Here is an 18,056-nt window from a genome sequence, read left to right on the forward strand (position 1 = left end):
CGGGTTAGTAGCTTTGGCAAGGGTTCCCTGTACTGTGGTTGATACCATAAGGAGTTATCTGTTTAACAGAATACGAGAAAGCTGACAACAGATTACATCTACAAAGAAGGAAAGTGGTATGAATGTGAGAACTGCCACTCAGAGCATTACTGAATTTCAATTATTCTCATACAAAACTGACTTTATTGTTAAGAGGAGACTAGTTAACTGACTCCAAACTTTTGAGCTGTAGTTACCCAGGTCATTCTACTGGTTTTTTTTTGCACTACTTTGTATAACCCTAACATTTTAGTTCCCCCATGCAGTATAAAATCTTCTGAAAATGGACACCAGTGGGTCAGAGATCTCAGTTCTTCAGTAACTCATGAGTACAAGTTATCCAGGCCTGCTAATTGAAAAGTATTTATTCTTGGAGCAAATAGCATGATAACAAATTAATGAAGTCTAAATAAATCACTATGACACATGCTTGAATTTTTTACCCTAGAGTTTTCCAAATTACCTTCAGTAATGGTGTCTGACTGAGCACACAGGGTAGAGCACAGAGTTGTCTTACAAACAACCGTAGCTCATTCACAGTCAGCTGATTTTGAGATTTTCCTCCTCCAGAGCGGTACCTGCAATTACACACAATTCAGCTTTGCTGTGTGTCACTAAAACAACATCCAAACTTCTCAAAAATTTGCTTATGGTTTCTTCTAACTCAAACTTTACTCAGAGATAATGCAACATTCAAAAGTATCGAAGCAGCTTAGGGCTTACACGATGGCAAAACTGAGTTAGCTACAGCAGGATAAACTATTGTTGAAAAAACTTTTTCATATTAAGTAATACTCTTGAACAACTGCTCAGCTTTGAAAGCACACTTGTTATTATGGAATAAAATCAGGCTTTTTTGCAGAACACAAAGCAACTGTGGACAAACTATGCCGTTATGTTGCAACAGCTATTGTGGTCAGTCCTTCCCCATGTCCATACCAAAAGAGAACAAATCCCGATTTTGAATGGGATTTATACTCACAGTCGTGTAGGCACGTCTGAAAAATCCTCCCWATGCTGCAATCATCATTTCCATTTTTATTTAAAAGCTTCATATAAAATGAGTGGCTTATAAGTGTTACCAAACTGGCTAATATTAAAAACCCCTCTAAACACAAGCCAATATTAACTAATCTGAGTATCCTGAGCAGAAAAGGAAAGAAACCTCTTACAACGCTGGATTCAATTTAATCCACAATATGTCATTTAAATAAAAGAGAAAAACAACATCTCAACAGGATATGCCAGCATGACTGGAATAGGAACCCTATGAAGAAAGTATTAATTTTACCATTCTGTATTAAAAATAGGTATATTTAAGAGACATGCATATAAAAATCACATTGGGAGTTTCAAAATCCATAGTAAGTTGAATAACAGGCAACAAAATGAATTCAAAGTCTGAGGTACAATATAGGCTATTTTAAGGTCTACAGTGCTCTACTACTATTTGTTGAAATTCTGCAGTAGCTTCCACAAAATGACAAAACCTTACAAAAAATTTATACATGCACGTGTGTAAATATATGTATAAATATAAATACACATAAAACACAAAACTAAACTGCAAAGTTGGCTGTTACAGGAAGTTTTTGATAACAAGAGAATACATGATTTTAGAAAGGCATTCCAGAGGAGCAAAAGTTCAGGTCATTAAGCACAAAGATGTACTAGCTCTCTTAACTCCTGGAGACTCTAAGGATCAGCCAAGATACCATGAGGCCTAGAGAAGGCGAGAGGGGGATAGTGAAAGCATCACTTTTTACTTGCTCTACTGTCATACTTTACCCTCCCAATATCAACTATGTGCTAAGCTCAGACAGGAAGGAGGGCTATGCTGTCCCTTGGCCCAATTCAGAGGGCTGTTCACAGAACAATCTTCAAAATAGTATCTACTGCTTAATCACCCATCATCATAAGAATTAAACCCAATAGGGAAGTACAACCCACCTGCATTTCTTCAGGTATTTCAGATAAACAAGAAGGTGAGCAAGAGTCATAGGATTTACTCTCAGAGAATATTCATCGTATCTCAGTCTTTCTCTCTCCAAGAACTGTTCTGATTACTATATGGGAGGAAATCCCTGAATAGCACTGGCTACGTGATTAATAGGGATAATATTTCCAGTTAAGTTTACTATATGATTCTTCCAAATCAAGGATCAGAAGAATACACTCAGTCCATAATCAATACACAACAGCCAATGTGATGGAGGCTGCCTTAAGTCCTGCAGATATGTGACTTCACGCATATAAAACTGTATTTGATACTACACCTATTTAGGTTTTAAGCAGATTAGTCTCTTTATTGCATCTTCCCACATCGGCTACCTACATCCCCTTCCCCAGTCTTCTAGGGGAAAAAAATATCCATCAAATAACATTGGATTTTAAAACTTTCAGCTTTGAAGACATGCAACTGAACTTGTCCCAGGCATATGGCACTAAAACACTAAGAGAGAAATGGACTGGCTATGATGAAAGGCTTTTAGAGCAAATCAGAAACGTAATCCAAACACTGTCTTGATTCTGGGTGGCATTACACTGGGAGGATTATTCATCACAGTTTGCAGTGTTGAAGGAGCTGGCCAATACACTATGAGAAAGGCTGGTATAATATCACAGTGACAAAAGAACAGACCTGGTCAAGGAAATGAAGATAAAAATCACTACACCTCCTTCCAGGCCAAGCAAACTCAGACAGATAAGAGAAGAGAAAACCCTTGAAAGAGCTCCTATGGACCAGAGCACCTGCAAATGGCCTGGCTGGGACTTGAAGTCCATCATTTGGAGGACTGAGCAAATACCAAGGTCTAGTTGGGAGAACACACTGACTAGGAACGCCAGAATGAGAACYGGCTCAAGGCTGAATGAAGAAAGAGATTAGGAGTAGACAAGTACTTTGATAAGTATACCATGGACCTCAGGGTTAGGAATTATCTGTCTGGCAAAAATCATGTCTGTTGGAATGCTGAATTTTTCATTTCTTATTAAAATATTTTACTGTTGATGTGATAGAGGCTTTATCCTCTTGTGTTTGCAAGAGGGTGAGTATGAATGTTTAGCAAGTATCAAGTCTTTGCTGCAAAGACTGATCCAAAGATAATTAGCTAAAAGGAAAGGTGTAGCTAAAGTCCAAGTAGCAGCTGAGTATTTTGCTGTCAAAGCAGTTCAAAGTCAGCCTTTATAAAACCAGAAGAACACAGAGAGTGCCAAGCTACAATATACCTGCTGAGGTAGGCAACACGCAGAAAACTGTACATGTGCCATTATACCAGGGCAAACGGCAACCACACTGACAATATACTACATTGTTTTTCCACCAGGCATAGACTGTAATGAATATGATGACACATGGACCACTGGCAGATTTTTGGCACCATGGTACAGAGACAAGCGGACTATCTTGTTAGCAGTTGCTTTGGCTGGAAATATCACATWGATTTTTCCTTTCAGGGAATGTTAGAACAAATTTACTGCCCAGCTGTCAAACAAAAAGGAAGAGGTGAATGAAAACTAAGGACATTTTGACTTGTTACATGGAGCAAAGGTGAACCTCTCCATAAACGGTAGCTCTCATAAGAAGACAAAAAGATTGCCTTCCTTTTCAAGTCTTACAGAACACTGCCATTTACCCTTCAGTGATTCAAAACTGTTGTAAACTCATACAGTAACATTTACCTGGTTTGTCTTTTGCCATTAAGAAGCTGCTGTGCAACTGAAGCACATTTGTCTGCATCCTGTGTAACTAGTCTGAGGTGTCGCAGTAGATCATTGTCTGGAAACTTCTTCATTTCTGATTCTTCTATCAAAGCCTTAAAACTGATGAGACCTTTCAGGAAAGATAATATGTTAACAGAAGTCCTCCTTCGTGATGAAATTTAAGTAAAAAGACAACATAATACACGTTAAATGTATTTCTATTTGAATGTCAGTTATATTTTGTTTTGAAGAAAAATGAATCACAAATTTCTCACACAAAGACAGCTTATTATAATTTCAAAACCTATTACAACTAAACATTTATGTTAAAACAGGAAATTATATATAGTTTCTTTTGACTGTCACGTAAGCGTGCAAGACAAAAATTGGTAAGGTTCAGAAACTGAAAGCTGAAAAATCAGCCATTTTAATCACGTATTATAGAAAAAAATGTAAGATACTTACTTCTTTTATTGTTAATTTTTGCCTCCAAAGCTTCATTAACATTGGAAGCCCATTCATTGTATGATTCTGCACGCAACTTCAGTGCATTCATCATTGGATAGAGATCCTCTAGAGTGTATCGGTACCTAGAAGTAGCACAGAATTCAACCTTTAGGGTGAAAGGGCAGATGTCAAGATAATATGTATGTATAAAAATACGTATGTAAAAAAACATGGGGAAGGAAACATGACAGCAGGAAGGAAAGCTAATGAAAGCAAAAAAAAAAAAAAAGGGTTATTAAGCAATTACTTTGTTACTATAAAAAAAGCAAACTAATTTATATAGTAACTTTTGCCATTATGCCACCAAGAAGAGCTGAATGCTGAAAAGAAAGAGTCTTTGTATATTAGCACAGAAAATGCACTTTGTCTTGGGGGCACTGCATTTGCAGAAGACTGTGGAGAAACAGAATACTGAGACKAGCACCACTGACAAAACAGACTAAATCACTAGATTATCCAACTACAACAGCAACGTATAGAACAAATATCTCCAGAACATACTATTATTTTGCTATCTGAAACTTACCCCAACTTGTATTTGTAGGTGGGACAGGAACAGAGATCTTCTACATGATACAGGCATACAAGTAACCCAGGTTTACATGAACAATAAACAGCAGACATGAAACAAGTGGTTTTACACTTTAAACACTGTCGCTCATCATCAGGAAACAACTCAAAAGCCACTTGCTCTGAGTCAATCACTCCCTGCAAAAGAGAATGCCACATCACTTCGAAGTCTAACAAACAGGTGATTTATCCAAGGTAAAACATCAGAGACTAGATTTATCAAAGGAGTAATACAGTTTAGAAATAATATACTAAAACCAGCAGACAGAAACCTTGGATAATGAAAAAATCAGCTATTCTGAATCAAACTACTGGAATAACATAAAACATTACTTTAAAAGACATTTTAACCATATTAAAGATAGATGGTAAAACAAGATTCATGATGAATGATTCTTTACCCAACAGGCCTTTGAAATCCAACAACACAACTCAGGAAGGTACTATGTAGCTCTAAAATGTTGACAACACAATACAAGTCCTAGAGTATACATCATATCATTTCTTCAATATTCTTTCATTCAGTATAATTTTATTTCCTAGAACTCACCAGTTTATGAACCCTCTCACGCAACATCTTCTCATCTTCAATCATAATCGCCATATCTTTCTGAACAGTAGATGCTACCACAACATCAAGGACATCTGCTTTGGAAGCCATTTTACATATCATCTCATCATGAGAAAACACACAGTAACGGTTTAGCAGACGATAATGTTCCACACACTGGCGACCCAATGGTAACTGCATTGAAAGCCATAGAAAAAAATTGACCTAAGTATGAAAATTATGCTAATATACTACTGACTTGTTACGCTGTTAACCAAAAGCTATCCAAATGAAAGCCAAGATGAATCCTAAATCCTTCTAAGAATGACATTCATAATTCAGAGCACAGAAGTAAAGAAAAATCAAGACCCTCACTGAATTCTTTTAAACTTGGACTGATTATAACTCCTTTGCAACAAGTATTATGGATGCAAAAATTTCAGGTAGACCCAAGGGCAAAACACASAAGTACCTGGAAGAGAAAGTTCTTAGGGGTAACTAAATGATAAGCCACAGTACACTCAGAAAGACCCAAGCTGAAAATAGGCAGAGGCTGAGGCATCATCAATAGGGAGAGTATAGACACCTGCCCTATTCTTAGCACTCTCAAGCCATCCTGTCAAAGACAGGATGCTGGACAAGTTGGACCTCTAGTCTCAAAACTATGCTGTGCCATGAGTTGTGCTGCAGCAGGGGAGATTGCTGACTCCATGAACAATTCAAGTTCCCAACTAATCCCAAGCAGTCCTTGAATTAAGAAGAGCTGGGCAGGGTATTCATAACTTTATTTCAAAGCTGTTTGCTGAWCTAGATGGACACTGGTGCCCTGCTAATAATGACGTTACGTGTTATGGTCCTGTACGAAACTCACAGAAGTATAAGAGGAAAAATAAGACCAAACCAAACTCCCAGATTAATTGAAGTGATAATACCATCACAGTGTAGAAAGGTTTCTTCCAGTTTCACTAATCTCCTACTTTAAAGTGATGTTTTTTTTAATCTAGTAATGTTTTTAGATAGGCTACATTTACAAATAGCTAAGTCCATTTGGGAAAAAATGGAAGAGTAGTCATCTGAAATAGCAAATTCAAAGGATCATTATGAGATTAGGCAACATTATGCATCTGAGCAATCTGCTGGGAAGCAGAAATGATTACTTTTATCTTCTTGGAGGAACTATTCCCCATGTATTTTCATTAAAAAAAAACAGACAAAAAGGTTAATAAATTACTATTGCCTAATATTGTACTGTGTGCCTTTATCTGCTGTTTCAGTGAGTTGAAGGAACCTTGCTAGGAATACTGTGTCAACATATAAACCTTGTCTTTGAATACCAAAAATTTCCCTTCTCTTCTTAGAGTTTTTCTCTAAAAACATACAGTATCTCTGCTATCCAAAAGGACATATTCACACTCAGAGGTGATTTTTCTACTTATCTTTTCAAGAGAACCATCAAAGCCCTTAACTGTTCTTAAGGTATGTCATCGTCCAATTTAGATTGTCATCCAAAGAAACTAAAATAGGAGAATCTGGAAAGAAGTGCAAGGTTGGCTTTGTTTTTCAGCTGTAGAAAGCATCCATTAGAGAATTCCCAGTGTAATCAGTAGGCAAACTTCATCCCAGCTTACACAGATCTTAGGATAAGAATGGAATTTGGGGACACAAAAAGAGTAGTTTCAAGAAGTGTCACAGAGTGTCATAGAATTGGTAAGGTTGGAAGGGACCTCTGGAGGTCATCTAGTCCAACCCTCAAACAAGTGGCCATACAGGGACTGAACTCACAACCTTAGCATTATGAGCACCACACACTWATCAACTGAGCTAAACATAACCCCGTAAGTGTTGGTGCTCCTCATGTTCCAGGCATGCCTGAGATCTTCCTAACCTCCTGCTGTAAAATTTACATCCATCTTAACTTACAATTTGCTTTTAAAATTGAACTTTAGTAACCAGAGAAAGTCCAGTTTGGTGCATTAGAGAATTATCTTCAGTAAGACACTATGCTACTAGTACCAGGCTCCCTCTGATATGTGCACTACACCTATGCATCAGCAGTAAAACACTGGAGTTGTACATCAACCAGGAACAATTTTGAAACTGCATACATTATGTATTACGAAAAAATGTTTTCAGAACATACCCAGTCAACTGTGCAGAAGTTCACAGCTTCAGCAAAATTGAAACCCTGATTGAAGCCACTGTGATAAGCTCTTGGGAAAGTGATGACAAATTCTCCAGCACATTGATTGGTTCGATAAACCTAAGAGAAAAAGAAAAGACAGGCATTAGGTCAAATCTAAATAGAACTGAAGGCTGCAATCTTCAAAGCTGTGAAAAGAATATAGATTTCCAAATCCCAGTTAACTTCCATGGTAACTCTGGACAGCTTTAAAACAAGCCCAAGAATTACAATTGGCATTCAGTAATTTATTGCATAAAATCTTAGCAAGCAAAGGGATTTCATTCAGACACATCTACACTCTGAGACTGCGGGTTAGCTGTCTATGCCTTTTGCACTTTGCTAGCTCTGTTGACAATTACACAGGTAAAGCACAGGCAAGATTTGCTTCAACATGTAGCTGAAGGGGGAGAGAATTTTGCAATCTGTTCAAAAGTTCATACTGCTGGAAATCTAATACTCTCGGTACTAGACGACCAGCATGAGAGCAGGCATGTCTTCCTGCATCTTCAAAATTTGGAGTCTCTCAAAGCACAGCAGGCACCATAAATCATGCCATTTTCTCCAGATTTTCCTTTAAGTCCCAAGGTCAGCTAATTGAAAGCTAATTAAGTTGTAAAGGGACATAATTCCCATGAAAAGTTTAATATGGAATATGATGGAAACTGATGAAAAATGTTTTTAAATGGCTACGAACTATTCCAGGTCAGAGGAAAATAAGAGGATGTGGATGACATATAAAGGAAGAATGGGTTTTGGCCCCTTGCCAGAAACTCTATGCAAAAAAAATTTGTCTGACTGAACAGACACATGAAGAGCTCCTGCTATTGTTTCAAAGTTCATGACTAAACTTTTTATCTGAGATACAGAAATAGAAATATACTAAGGTGGGTCTCCAGAGAAGAGTTTTCCAAGCAATTCCAAAAGCAATGATTCCATTGCCCATCTGTTCAAACTGGCACATACTACTAGACCAGAAAGATACAACACACACGGAAACTACCACAACATCTCTGTAATAAAAGTGGTTGCAATTATCAAATTTGAAGTAGAATTCAGTGCAAATGAAAGAGGGTTGGGTTTGGGGGAGTAGCACAGGAGTCCAACAACATACAGGTACTCCGTGGGCCATCAAAGTATTCGGGTTCATTATGGTGACAAGTTGGTGCAAGAGATCTGGCTGAGATTCAAATAGCTCTGGAGCAAGCTTCTTCATTACATCCTCCAGCTGTTCAGCTGCATACCCTGGGGCTCCATACCACGTTTTAGGCTCCCCCCTGCAAGATTATTAAAAACAGTTAAATATGAGCAATCTTGTAAGTTACATTTTCAGTCTTCTGCTTTAAAATACACCATGTCAAAAGAAGGGTATATTGCCAAGAAGGAGCAAAGACTATGTACCTTCTTGAATCTTCACATTTAATGCAGGTCCCTCCTCCAGGCCTAAGCTTTTAACTGCCCAGATTTCTGAGCACATACTTAAAATATTCTGGGGGGGGAGGGGAAAGACTGAAAAAGTCCTTGGTGAAGTTCTGCTGATTCCAACACAACTTCAAAATCTAAGCTCAGTTTGTCTTTTCTCTAACTACTAATACCATCTTCCTCTGGGATCTAACAATCAAAGMCAGTTCTTTCTGTCTTGAGCATAACTGCCATAAAAGTAACATATGGTAAGTAGAAATTAAATTTCCATTTTATGCAGTTATAAGAGGAGTAAAAGACAACAGGATAAAAAAAATCCACATCCAGAGTAGGAACAAAGAACTTTCAGAAACAGCTAAACCCAATGCAAGACAGCTGATAAAATTAAGGTTATGCAGATGTGCTCCAATATATGTCGTTTTGTGTTCACAGTGAAGCTTGCTTGTTGCAGTATATGAAGATGAAAATGCTTCTGATCCCTAATAAAGAAGGAAGCTACTCAGAAAAGGAGATCAACTAATCACTTCCACCTGAGAGTCCTAAAGAGTGGGCAGAAGAATGCTGAGGCATCACTGTTCTTTAGGGGTTCTCTCTCTTTCCTTTTTTTTTTTTTTTTTGATAAATCAAGAAGTGATGGGGAGAAGTCCAGGAAAAAAAAAAAAAAAAAGCTGTAACTCAAAAGGCACAGGTTTCGAATCTTGGAATTTATTCTTGTACTCAGCACCTCCGTCGGGGGCAAAGGCAAAAGGTCAGCTAGTCTGAAGGGCTGTGGAAGGACTGTTATGTTGGCATCACAAGGACTAACACAAGCAAAGTTGTTACTTTATAGTGTTAAATGACTATGGCAGCCTCGGATCTGGTCATCATCTTGGAACAATTATACAAGTTCATGAAGAGTAGTTACAGATGCAACTGAAAAATGCCCTGTGTCCTAATCCAATATTGTGTTACTCAAGAATTCTGCTCCTTGGTATAAAGCTGTGTGAGTGACAAGGAATGGATAACAGTAGCTGTGGACTATGCTAAACTTCGACCAGGATATTGGTACAGGAATTCTTGCACTTAACAGATAGTGGATAAAAAATTCTAAAGAATGCCTAAGATGTCAGCCTTACAAATGCAGTAAGCTGAGAAATGAACGTTCTTTCTGCACTGCTACCAGACAGCTCCTCATTCTTGCCTTTAAAAATGCAGAACACCAGGCACCAATTCTTTTTTTTTTTTTTTTGTTTTTTTTCCTTTTGCCATTTCAGGGAGTAACACAGGATTCAACATCTTGCAGGAAAACTACCGCCTTCAACTCGCTGAAATGTCCCCAGCTGTGGTCTGCTTTCATTGGGAGTATCTGTTCAAAGACTGTTCCCTGGTATAGGAAACAATCCTTCCTTCAAGGCATGTGGGAATACTGAAGATGGCATCCCTGGTACTTCACAAAAATGAGTCCTGCCTTCTGATGTCTTTTCAAGTCCAGACTCCAACATTTGTCTTTTAAGAGGCAGGTTATTAAAAAAAAAAAAAAAAAAAAAAAAAAAAAAGACACAGACCTCTAAGTAGAAGGGGAATACAGAAAACCGTCTGCAAAGGAGAAGATTTCTATGACATTCATGCTGGAGGAGAAATAAATGACACAAAAAGGGCTGCTTTTACCTTTCTTTGCAAGTGTATGTRTATGTTTGTGTACATATATTATGTACACATCTATTTGGCTTTGATAGCAATTGCTAATGTAATTTGAGACAAATGATGCAGAAGGTGATACCATTCCAACAACAAGGGAAGCCCTCCTAGAAGAAATAGTTATTTCATTCAAAAGCCCTCCTCTCCTTCACGTGGTTTTCAGCCTGGCTGAAGATCCAGACCCCTCCCCCCTCCAAAAAAAAAGTAATAAATAACAATGAAGGTCATTTTTGCACTGTGATCTGGATCACTCATTTATTTAGGTTCATTCAAACATTTAATATTGTCAAATACTAAGAAAACAAGCAATACAAGTAACTGACTACTTGGAGTGTCTTCCAGCAGCAACTCTTTCAAAAAGTAGCAGTTGAATAACTGAATAAAAAGAAGAAACACTGAATAGCAGCTGGGATGCGATTTTTCTGGAATACATACATTAAAAGGAAAGGAAAAGAGCTTGACAGGTTTCAGCGAAAGTGACAAGATTAATTCAAACTCTAGAAAAGCTGTCGGAAGGCAAGAAGTTTAAAGAGTTCAATCTATTTAGAATATCAAAGAGATGGCAAAGATCTATCCTGATTGCAGTTGACAAGTGTTCACATAATGAGAGGATTTATGATAGAATGATCTATCTAACAGGTAAAGGGTATGCAAGATCCTAACACTGTTAGTTGAAGCTAGATGATTTTTAAAGTTTACATGATTTTTAGTTTTATACTGAGCATAATAAAACATCAGATGGAGTATCTATTGCATCTCTAATGGATTTTTTTTAAAACTGGGAATGGATGTCTCTTTCCAATATATGACCTCTAATCCAAAAGTAAAATCAATGCAGGAATCATTGTGTCAAATTTAATCCTGCTGCTACAGGACTGTAAGGGTTATTCTGGTCTGAGCCCTGTGAATCTGGTTTTAGTCCGTTAATTAAAAAGAGGAGGGGAGAAGAAAAGGGAGGCTGTTTTGCAGGCTGAGTTTATCCCTCAAACTCACCAATGCAAGTAGTTAATTGAGTAGCTCCAGTGATCTTCAATATGCCAACAAAATGAAGAAAAGCACATTCCTACATATAGCCAGGGTAATTTCATCCCACATATGTCTGCAGTGATGTGAGCAAGCACAGACTGCTCCATTACAGGCATGTTGTTCAAATTCCAGCCACTATCCAGGTACTCCTGAAAACAGAACAAAACAGCCTCAGGTTCACACAACACGAAGTAGGGGGCAATAAAAGAAAAGTATTTTTCACAATTGAAAAACGTAAGAAACTGGTCAATAACCCCCAAAACCAAAACCTCCAACGCATTTGTTCTTTTCAAAAAATGTTCTCTGACCTGCTTTGTTAAAATGAGATTTTTTTTCTTTTTTCATCTGGAAGTTGCTTATTAACAGATAAATCTGTGGCCTTTAATGTTTCATCACAGCATATTTTATTTCTCTAAAGTGCTGGTATCTTTCTCTTCTTCAAACACTATGCCAAATATTCATATAGAAGAAACACTCTACAATTCAGTTGTGTTTTTTTTTTAAACTTTGAACTGAAGAGCCTTATGAAGAGCTGAAATACAAACATGGAGTAAGCTAATAAAGACCTACCTCTTCTTCTGGTCTAAGTTTAAATTTCCCATCTCTAACTGGAAAGCCACTGCCAAACTCCTTTGAAGCAATATCAGCTCCATATTCCACTGTGACATCTTCTTCAATGGTACTAACGAGTCGCCAAAATTCTTTTTCAACCAACTCTGTAGGGACCATCTAGGTATGAGAAGAGAAATATAAACATACAAGGAGTATATGGCTCAGGAATCAGCATCTAAAACGCACATGCATAAAAACTAGCTAAGGGAGAAACTGCCATTAGCTTAAAGCATTTCTCCATTTCAAAATCACTTCAGCAAAAAGTAGTAGTGCAGCAAAAACCTGTTTTTACCTACAACACGCATTCTCTCTGGGTTCTCAGCTAACGATAATAATTGGAGAATATTGTCTTCCTTAAAAACATTTTTTCAAAAGTGAAAAAGCCACTGGACCGAACAAGAACAAAACAAAACCCTTCAGATTACTGACATGAATCAGAACATCCCATTTTGGATTTCCCTCCCCTCCTCAAGTTATAAATTTGACTAAGCATAAAAAAAAAAAAAAAAAGAAATCTACATGATGGCTTCAGGATAAATACATGAACATACATGTACTGGCATGTTAAAATAGTCCGATTTGAATGCGTCTGCCATTTCTCCAAATGTGCGAAGCGTATAGTCTCTTGCTGCTTGTTCAAAACCAAATGCTTCTTGAGGTTTATTACACTCCTGCAATTAATAACATAATTACTATGTTAATAAGATGATCTGCACTCATATTTTACACAGAGGTGTTAATATCACCCCATTTGGCAGGATGAGGAAAGCGGGGCCCAAAATGAAATGACTGCCCCAAGTTGCATGAAGAGTCAGAGGAAGAGTCAGGAAGTGCAGAGAGCCCTAACTATGTTCTCTGTTTAATTCACCAAACCACAATATTTATTTATTAGTAAATCTGAAAAAGCACTAACAGGTTAATAAACCAATGTCATAATTTCTGCTCCCTCTAATATAGCAGAACAGAAAAGCAATGCACAGGCCTCCAAATGGAAACACACCATGAGACTATACTTTTAAATAGAGAGGGAAGATGGCAATTAAATTCCAAAGTATTCTCTAAAATTGCAGCTATACTAAGGTATATCAACTTTTGGCTCCAGAATATTTAGTGATCCCTTTGCAATTTGAAAAACACTCAATCTTCATTTTAGTTTCACCCTCAACCACCTTGCCTCCACAACTTCAATTAATAACAAATTGAATTTCCAATCGCTAAGATCAAGAAAAGAACACAAACAATATTCAGTCTAACTTGTATGTTTTCTCAAGTTACCTGAGCCAGACACTGGGGACACCTCCAGTCCCCTTTGGGAACATCATGAAGGGGTGGAATTAAACAAAAAGTATGGTAACTGTCATCACAGCCATCACACAACAGGAGACGATCCTCATCATTACCACTGCCACATAAGAGACATACATACAAATCCACCTGCAATGAAAAATAGCTACAGTGGGGATTTGAGCACTTAAGGTAACTCATGGTGAAAGAGCAGTTTTGTAAGTCAGCTAGCACATTTGACAAAGCTTATTTTTATTTTAATCATTGAAAGGGAAATTAGATAAGCAAATACAAGTTTTTTTAATATCTTGATAAAAGTTTAAATAACCCTCCTCTGAAATTTAATGAAGAACCATAAGAGTTATAAGCCCTTACATGCAGTTTTTTCTAAATGACAAAACACTTGATTTAATATACTTAAGACAGTTTTAATCAGCAGTGCTGTGCTTTTTGGAACTGTATTATAACATTTGTCAGTGGCACACATATTCTTTCTCTTGTTGGGTTCTTGGCTCTTAAAATAAGCATGTGTGCACAGGTGTTTCAGTCTCTTCTGAGGCCAACAGTCTGGAGCCTCAGAAGAGATAGAGGGGTTCCTCTTGATGGGAGTGTTCCTCTTTTTCCTAAGAGATATTGGCATTTTCCTTTGGAAAGGAACCAGTTTTCCAGCAAAAACACACACTTTTGGACAGAGGGCAGCTGTGAAAGAATTACGATGAAAGCTTCATGCAGCAGTTACAGAGCTCCAAGGAAAAGATGCAGGACTTCAAATGTGTRGGAAGAACCGTCCATTGGCAATCAGGCACTACAGCTTCATTAGTAACAGCATGGATGACTCTTCTCAAACACAGAACTAGTGAGGACAAGTCAACCTACTTGTGTTCCATTGTTAAAAAAGAAAATTAGAAAAAAAAAAGAGGAAATAGAGGATGTTTTTTTCTGATCAGGTTTCTAGTATTTGTACATTTCTTTCTTAAAACTCTAATGATAGGTGTAGATTACAAAAAGAACATTTTTAAATTTAAGAAATACTTAGGTGGTAGTGTGGACAGGAAAAATCTCTGCGTCATTCTTTCCATAGTCAAACTAACACCACTTTGCGTTGTCTTTTCGTCCGTGTGTGTGGAGGGGTGGGCAGGGAGAGGTGTTAAGAAGAAGCAATTGAACAACAAAGTTTCCAAGTTAGTAGGGAAATACTGGAGTAAGAGCCAAGTCTGCTGGACAGTTGGGTGCCAGAGTTTGTATTGGAATTCCCTCTGAGATGACGAAGCAATGGGAAAAGACATCAGATCACAGAAGAATCACTTCTGTTTGAACCATTCTTTCAAAATGCCTACTCTGAGATTGTATTTCAGGACAGAAGACAATTTACTTTAGAAAAAAAGAAACTGAAATATTTTGTTATTTTCAGCTTTATAACAGCATGAAGTTTTAGGGGTATCTGTATTCCAGCAGGCCTAGACACACTGTTTTGTCTCAACCATAGGGTTACATGAAAGATATCAGAGAATCCTTAACATGAAAAAAATTCCCCTAAGTTTCATTACATATCCAAGAGAAATGTAGAAAAACCTGCTCTCAATACTAAGCATGATGAATGCAGGGCCTACTCACAGCGTTAGTGGGTTTTTTAGACCGGACTTTGGATTTGTCTTTCTCTGGCACCCCAGTGTGTTCTCTCTTCTCAGGAAGTTTCACTGTGCTATGCATTTCCTTTTCTGGTAAAACAGGAAAAAAAAAAAAAAAAAAAGCTCAGCATTACTTAATATTATTTGCTTTATTTGTATTACTTGTTGCATTGCTTTATTTGTTGTTACCTTCTGAATTACTTGTTATCCCAAACACACTGGTAACATCTCTCTTTGAAAGGGGATTTATTACAGCTAAAGTTTGAACTAAGAACACCCACAGTGGAGGTAAGCTGAGAAACTGTTTTGAACTCTCAAAGTTTATTAGGTATGCACAGAGATGGCCAAAGGTGCCTGATTTCATGATGGTAATACAATGTTAACACCAACTGTTTCAGTTAATGTAAGGCAAGATTTGAACATCTGCAATATGCCAGTATTATCAGACCAACCAAGCATGCTATCATGTTGGCAGTGGGTATTTTGCAATTTTTGTATTTACAATTTTAAAATAATTGAAATTGCTGCAGCCCACATTTTTTGGAGGGGATATTTTAAGTACTCGGAAAGACTACTCATCTTCATAACCTAAGATTTGCTCATATATGGTGTTAACAAACGTGCCTGAATTACTCCAACAGTTGTACTGTAGCATATGACATGAAGACATGAAACAACACTACAGCTTCCTGTGATGATCCTTACACATCAATTTCTTGCARTAGTAACTTTTACAAAAAGGTTTCATCAAAGATAAGCATGCAGCAGAAGTCACCCTGGGAAAGTGGAAATAGTCCACTATTCTTTTATAATCCTACCATCCTCTCCCATTGCCCCTTAGGAATCAAAATGACATGTTCCTCAAAATATCGTAACTGTCCTCATTTTACTAGCAACAGTCTAGCAACATTTACTAAGTAGTAAAGCACTATGATAACTAGAATTGCAAAAATAAGGCATGTTATCACAGACAACGTCTGTGTGACAGCATCTGTTCTCTTCTATTAAGTTGTCTTCTGGTAACAAACATGCTACTAATGATGTATCAAGATAAACAGAGAAGCAAATATTTTTCAAGCACTGGCTGAATACTCAAGCACGCTCAAATTCCAAACATGCAGCTTCTCGTGACTCAAGTCTATCCATGTAGCAAGCGATTTTCTAGCAACTACCTSAAACTTTATAAATCAACATTATATCTATCAAGAAGGTGGTAATTAGAAGAGGGCCTTGACATCTATTAGGCCTTATTGGACAGTAAATAGATAGCTTGCTCATATACTTTTGATTTCTGGAACTGACTTTCACATGAAAGCTGTTTAATTAGGGCATGTTGCTACCCAAGTCATCATTCCTGAACTACCACTTCACCCCAGCCTCCATACAGCAGAGTGCAGAGAATCCCAGGTCTTTGGTGTTCAAGAAACAGGCATCCTCAAGCTACCAGCAAACTAAAGACTTCTACGTTTGGATATGAAACAATCTAAAACACTTCTTGAACTCCAAGAAGATAATGAAGATATTATGGAAAAGAATGTACACATCTATCAGAAATTTAATCATTAAAGATGGTCTAAATTATTTCCCTTCTACTCTTCAGGATTAAAAAAAAAAAAAAAAAAAAGTAGCTCCTAGAGGAGCGTTTTTTCTTTAATCAAAGAATTATCAAACAAAGTTCACAATCTATAGGTAAATTCTTGAAAATATTGAGTTTGAATGAAGCAGAAGACTGGCAAACTGCTCAGACAATGTTAATAATTAACATAACTATAAATAGTTCTCGTATTTATTTCGCCAAATTGATTATCAACAATGTTACTCTTCAATTTGATGTCATTAAACCACTCTTCTCAGCACAAAATTAATTCATTTCTTTAAAAAAAGACAGATAATAACAGATGTGGGATTATTAACAGCAGCATTTAATCTGATTTGAAAATCAGAAGTAATACGTGAATCTAATAGTAAATTCACAACATAGTTTATCACTCATAAAACCAAAAAAAATTTTTTTTGAAGACACAGAATGCCTTCACAATTAATACATATTTTGAAAATGAAGTTAAGAAAACTATCTTAAGATACTTTGAATTGTTCCAACTGTTAAATTTATTTCTGGTCTTAAAATGGGTTTGCAAAAAGTAACAGAAATTGCCTTCACATTTTGTTTCATGCCTTACTTGCCACTCACCATTTTCACACTTTGGAGGTGCACATCCCATTCTACGTCTTAGATTATGAGTTTTGACTTCTGAAGGTTCAGATTCAGTTTTAATACTGGTGGCCTTAAAAAAAAATATAAATAACATAAATAAAAATCAGCAACAGACTTAAATGGAACAGTTCGGTTTTATATTAGTGTCTGGGGAACTTAACTGCCATTTAAACTCACGGCTGCATAGGCAACTTATGGATCCACGTTTTGGGGACTTACTAGCCTAGTCAAAACACCAAAAGCTTCCAGAAAGCTAGTAATTTCATGCAATGCTCCAGGAGAGGCTGCACATGCAAACAGATCCAACCTGCACTCAACTCCTTCCACTCTTCTGAGCTGCTCTGGCTCTGAAGAAGGGAAAAAGCTGGCTATGTTCAACACTCAAAGCCATAGCAAGAGAGACTTAAGATCTGAATATGACTCTGCAAGTCTCTACAGGGAAGTACATTTGGTGGCAGACCCTTCAAGGCTTTAAAATGCACTTCTCAATACTTTCAGTAACTGAGAGATGAACAAAATGAAAAAAAATGCAATTTTGACTTCCAAGTTCAAAATGTATTTCTGGATACAAATCTTAATCTACTCCAACTAATGCCAAGAGAAGACAGCCAAGGTGCATCAGGTTCACAGAAAAAGCAGATATTA

General features: G+C 37.1%; 1 protein-coding gene across 1 annotated transcript in view; it reads right to left on the minus strand.

Moving 5' to 3' along the window:
• Positions 1-18,056, minus strand: part of KDM5B (lysine demethylase 5B) — a 59,594-nt gene that overhangs the window by 18,182 nt on the left and 23,356 nt on the right. Inside the window, exons 6-18 of the mRNA XM_085307676.1 lie at positions 17,388-17,481; positions 15,183-15,286; positions 13,560-13,718; positions 12,836-12,955; positions 12,243-12,401; positions 11,640-11,821; positions 8,662-8,824; positions 7,509-7,628; positions 5,369-5,563; positions 4,775-4,956; positions 4,207-4,331; positions 3,721-3,871; positions 503-617 (exon numbers count right to left, since the gene is read on the minus strand). Of these exons, the coding sequence (XP_085163802.1) occupies positions 503-617; positions 3,721-3,871; positions 4,207-4,331; positions 4,775-4,956; positions 5,369-5,563; positions 7,509-7,628; positions 8,662-8,824; positions 11,640-11,821; positions 12,243-12,401; positions 12,836-12,955; positions 13,560-13,718; positions 15,183-15,286; positions 17,388-17,481 (1,869 nt within the window). The remainder of the gene's footprint in view (positions 1-502; positions 618-3,720; positions 3,872-4,206; positions 4,332-4,774; positions 4,957-5,368; positions 5,564-7,508; positions 7,629-8,661; positions 8,825-11,639; positions 11,822-12,242; positions 12,402-12,835; positions 12,956-13,559; positions 13,719-15,182; positions 15,287-17,387; positions 17,482-18,056) is intronic.

This window comes from Rhea americana, unplaced genomic scaffold (assembly GCF_003343005.1).
Source record: "Rhea americana isolate MKP2758 unplaced genomic scaffold, rheAme1 scaffold_261, whole genome shotgun sequence".
NCBI lineage: Eukaryota > Metazoa > Chordata > Aves > Rheiformes > Rheidae > Rhea > Rhea americana.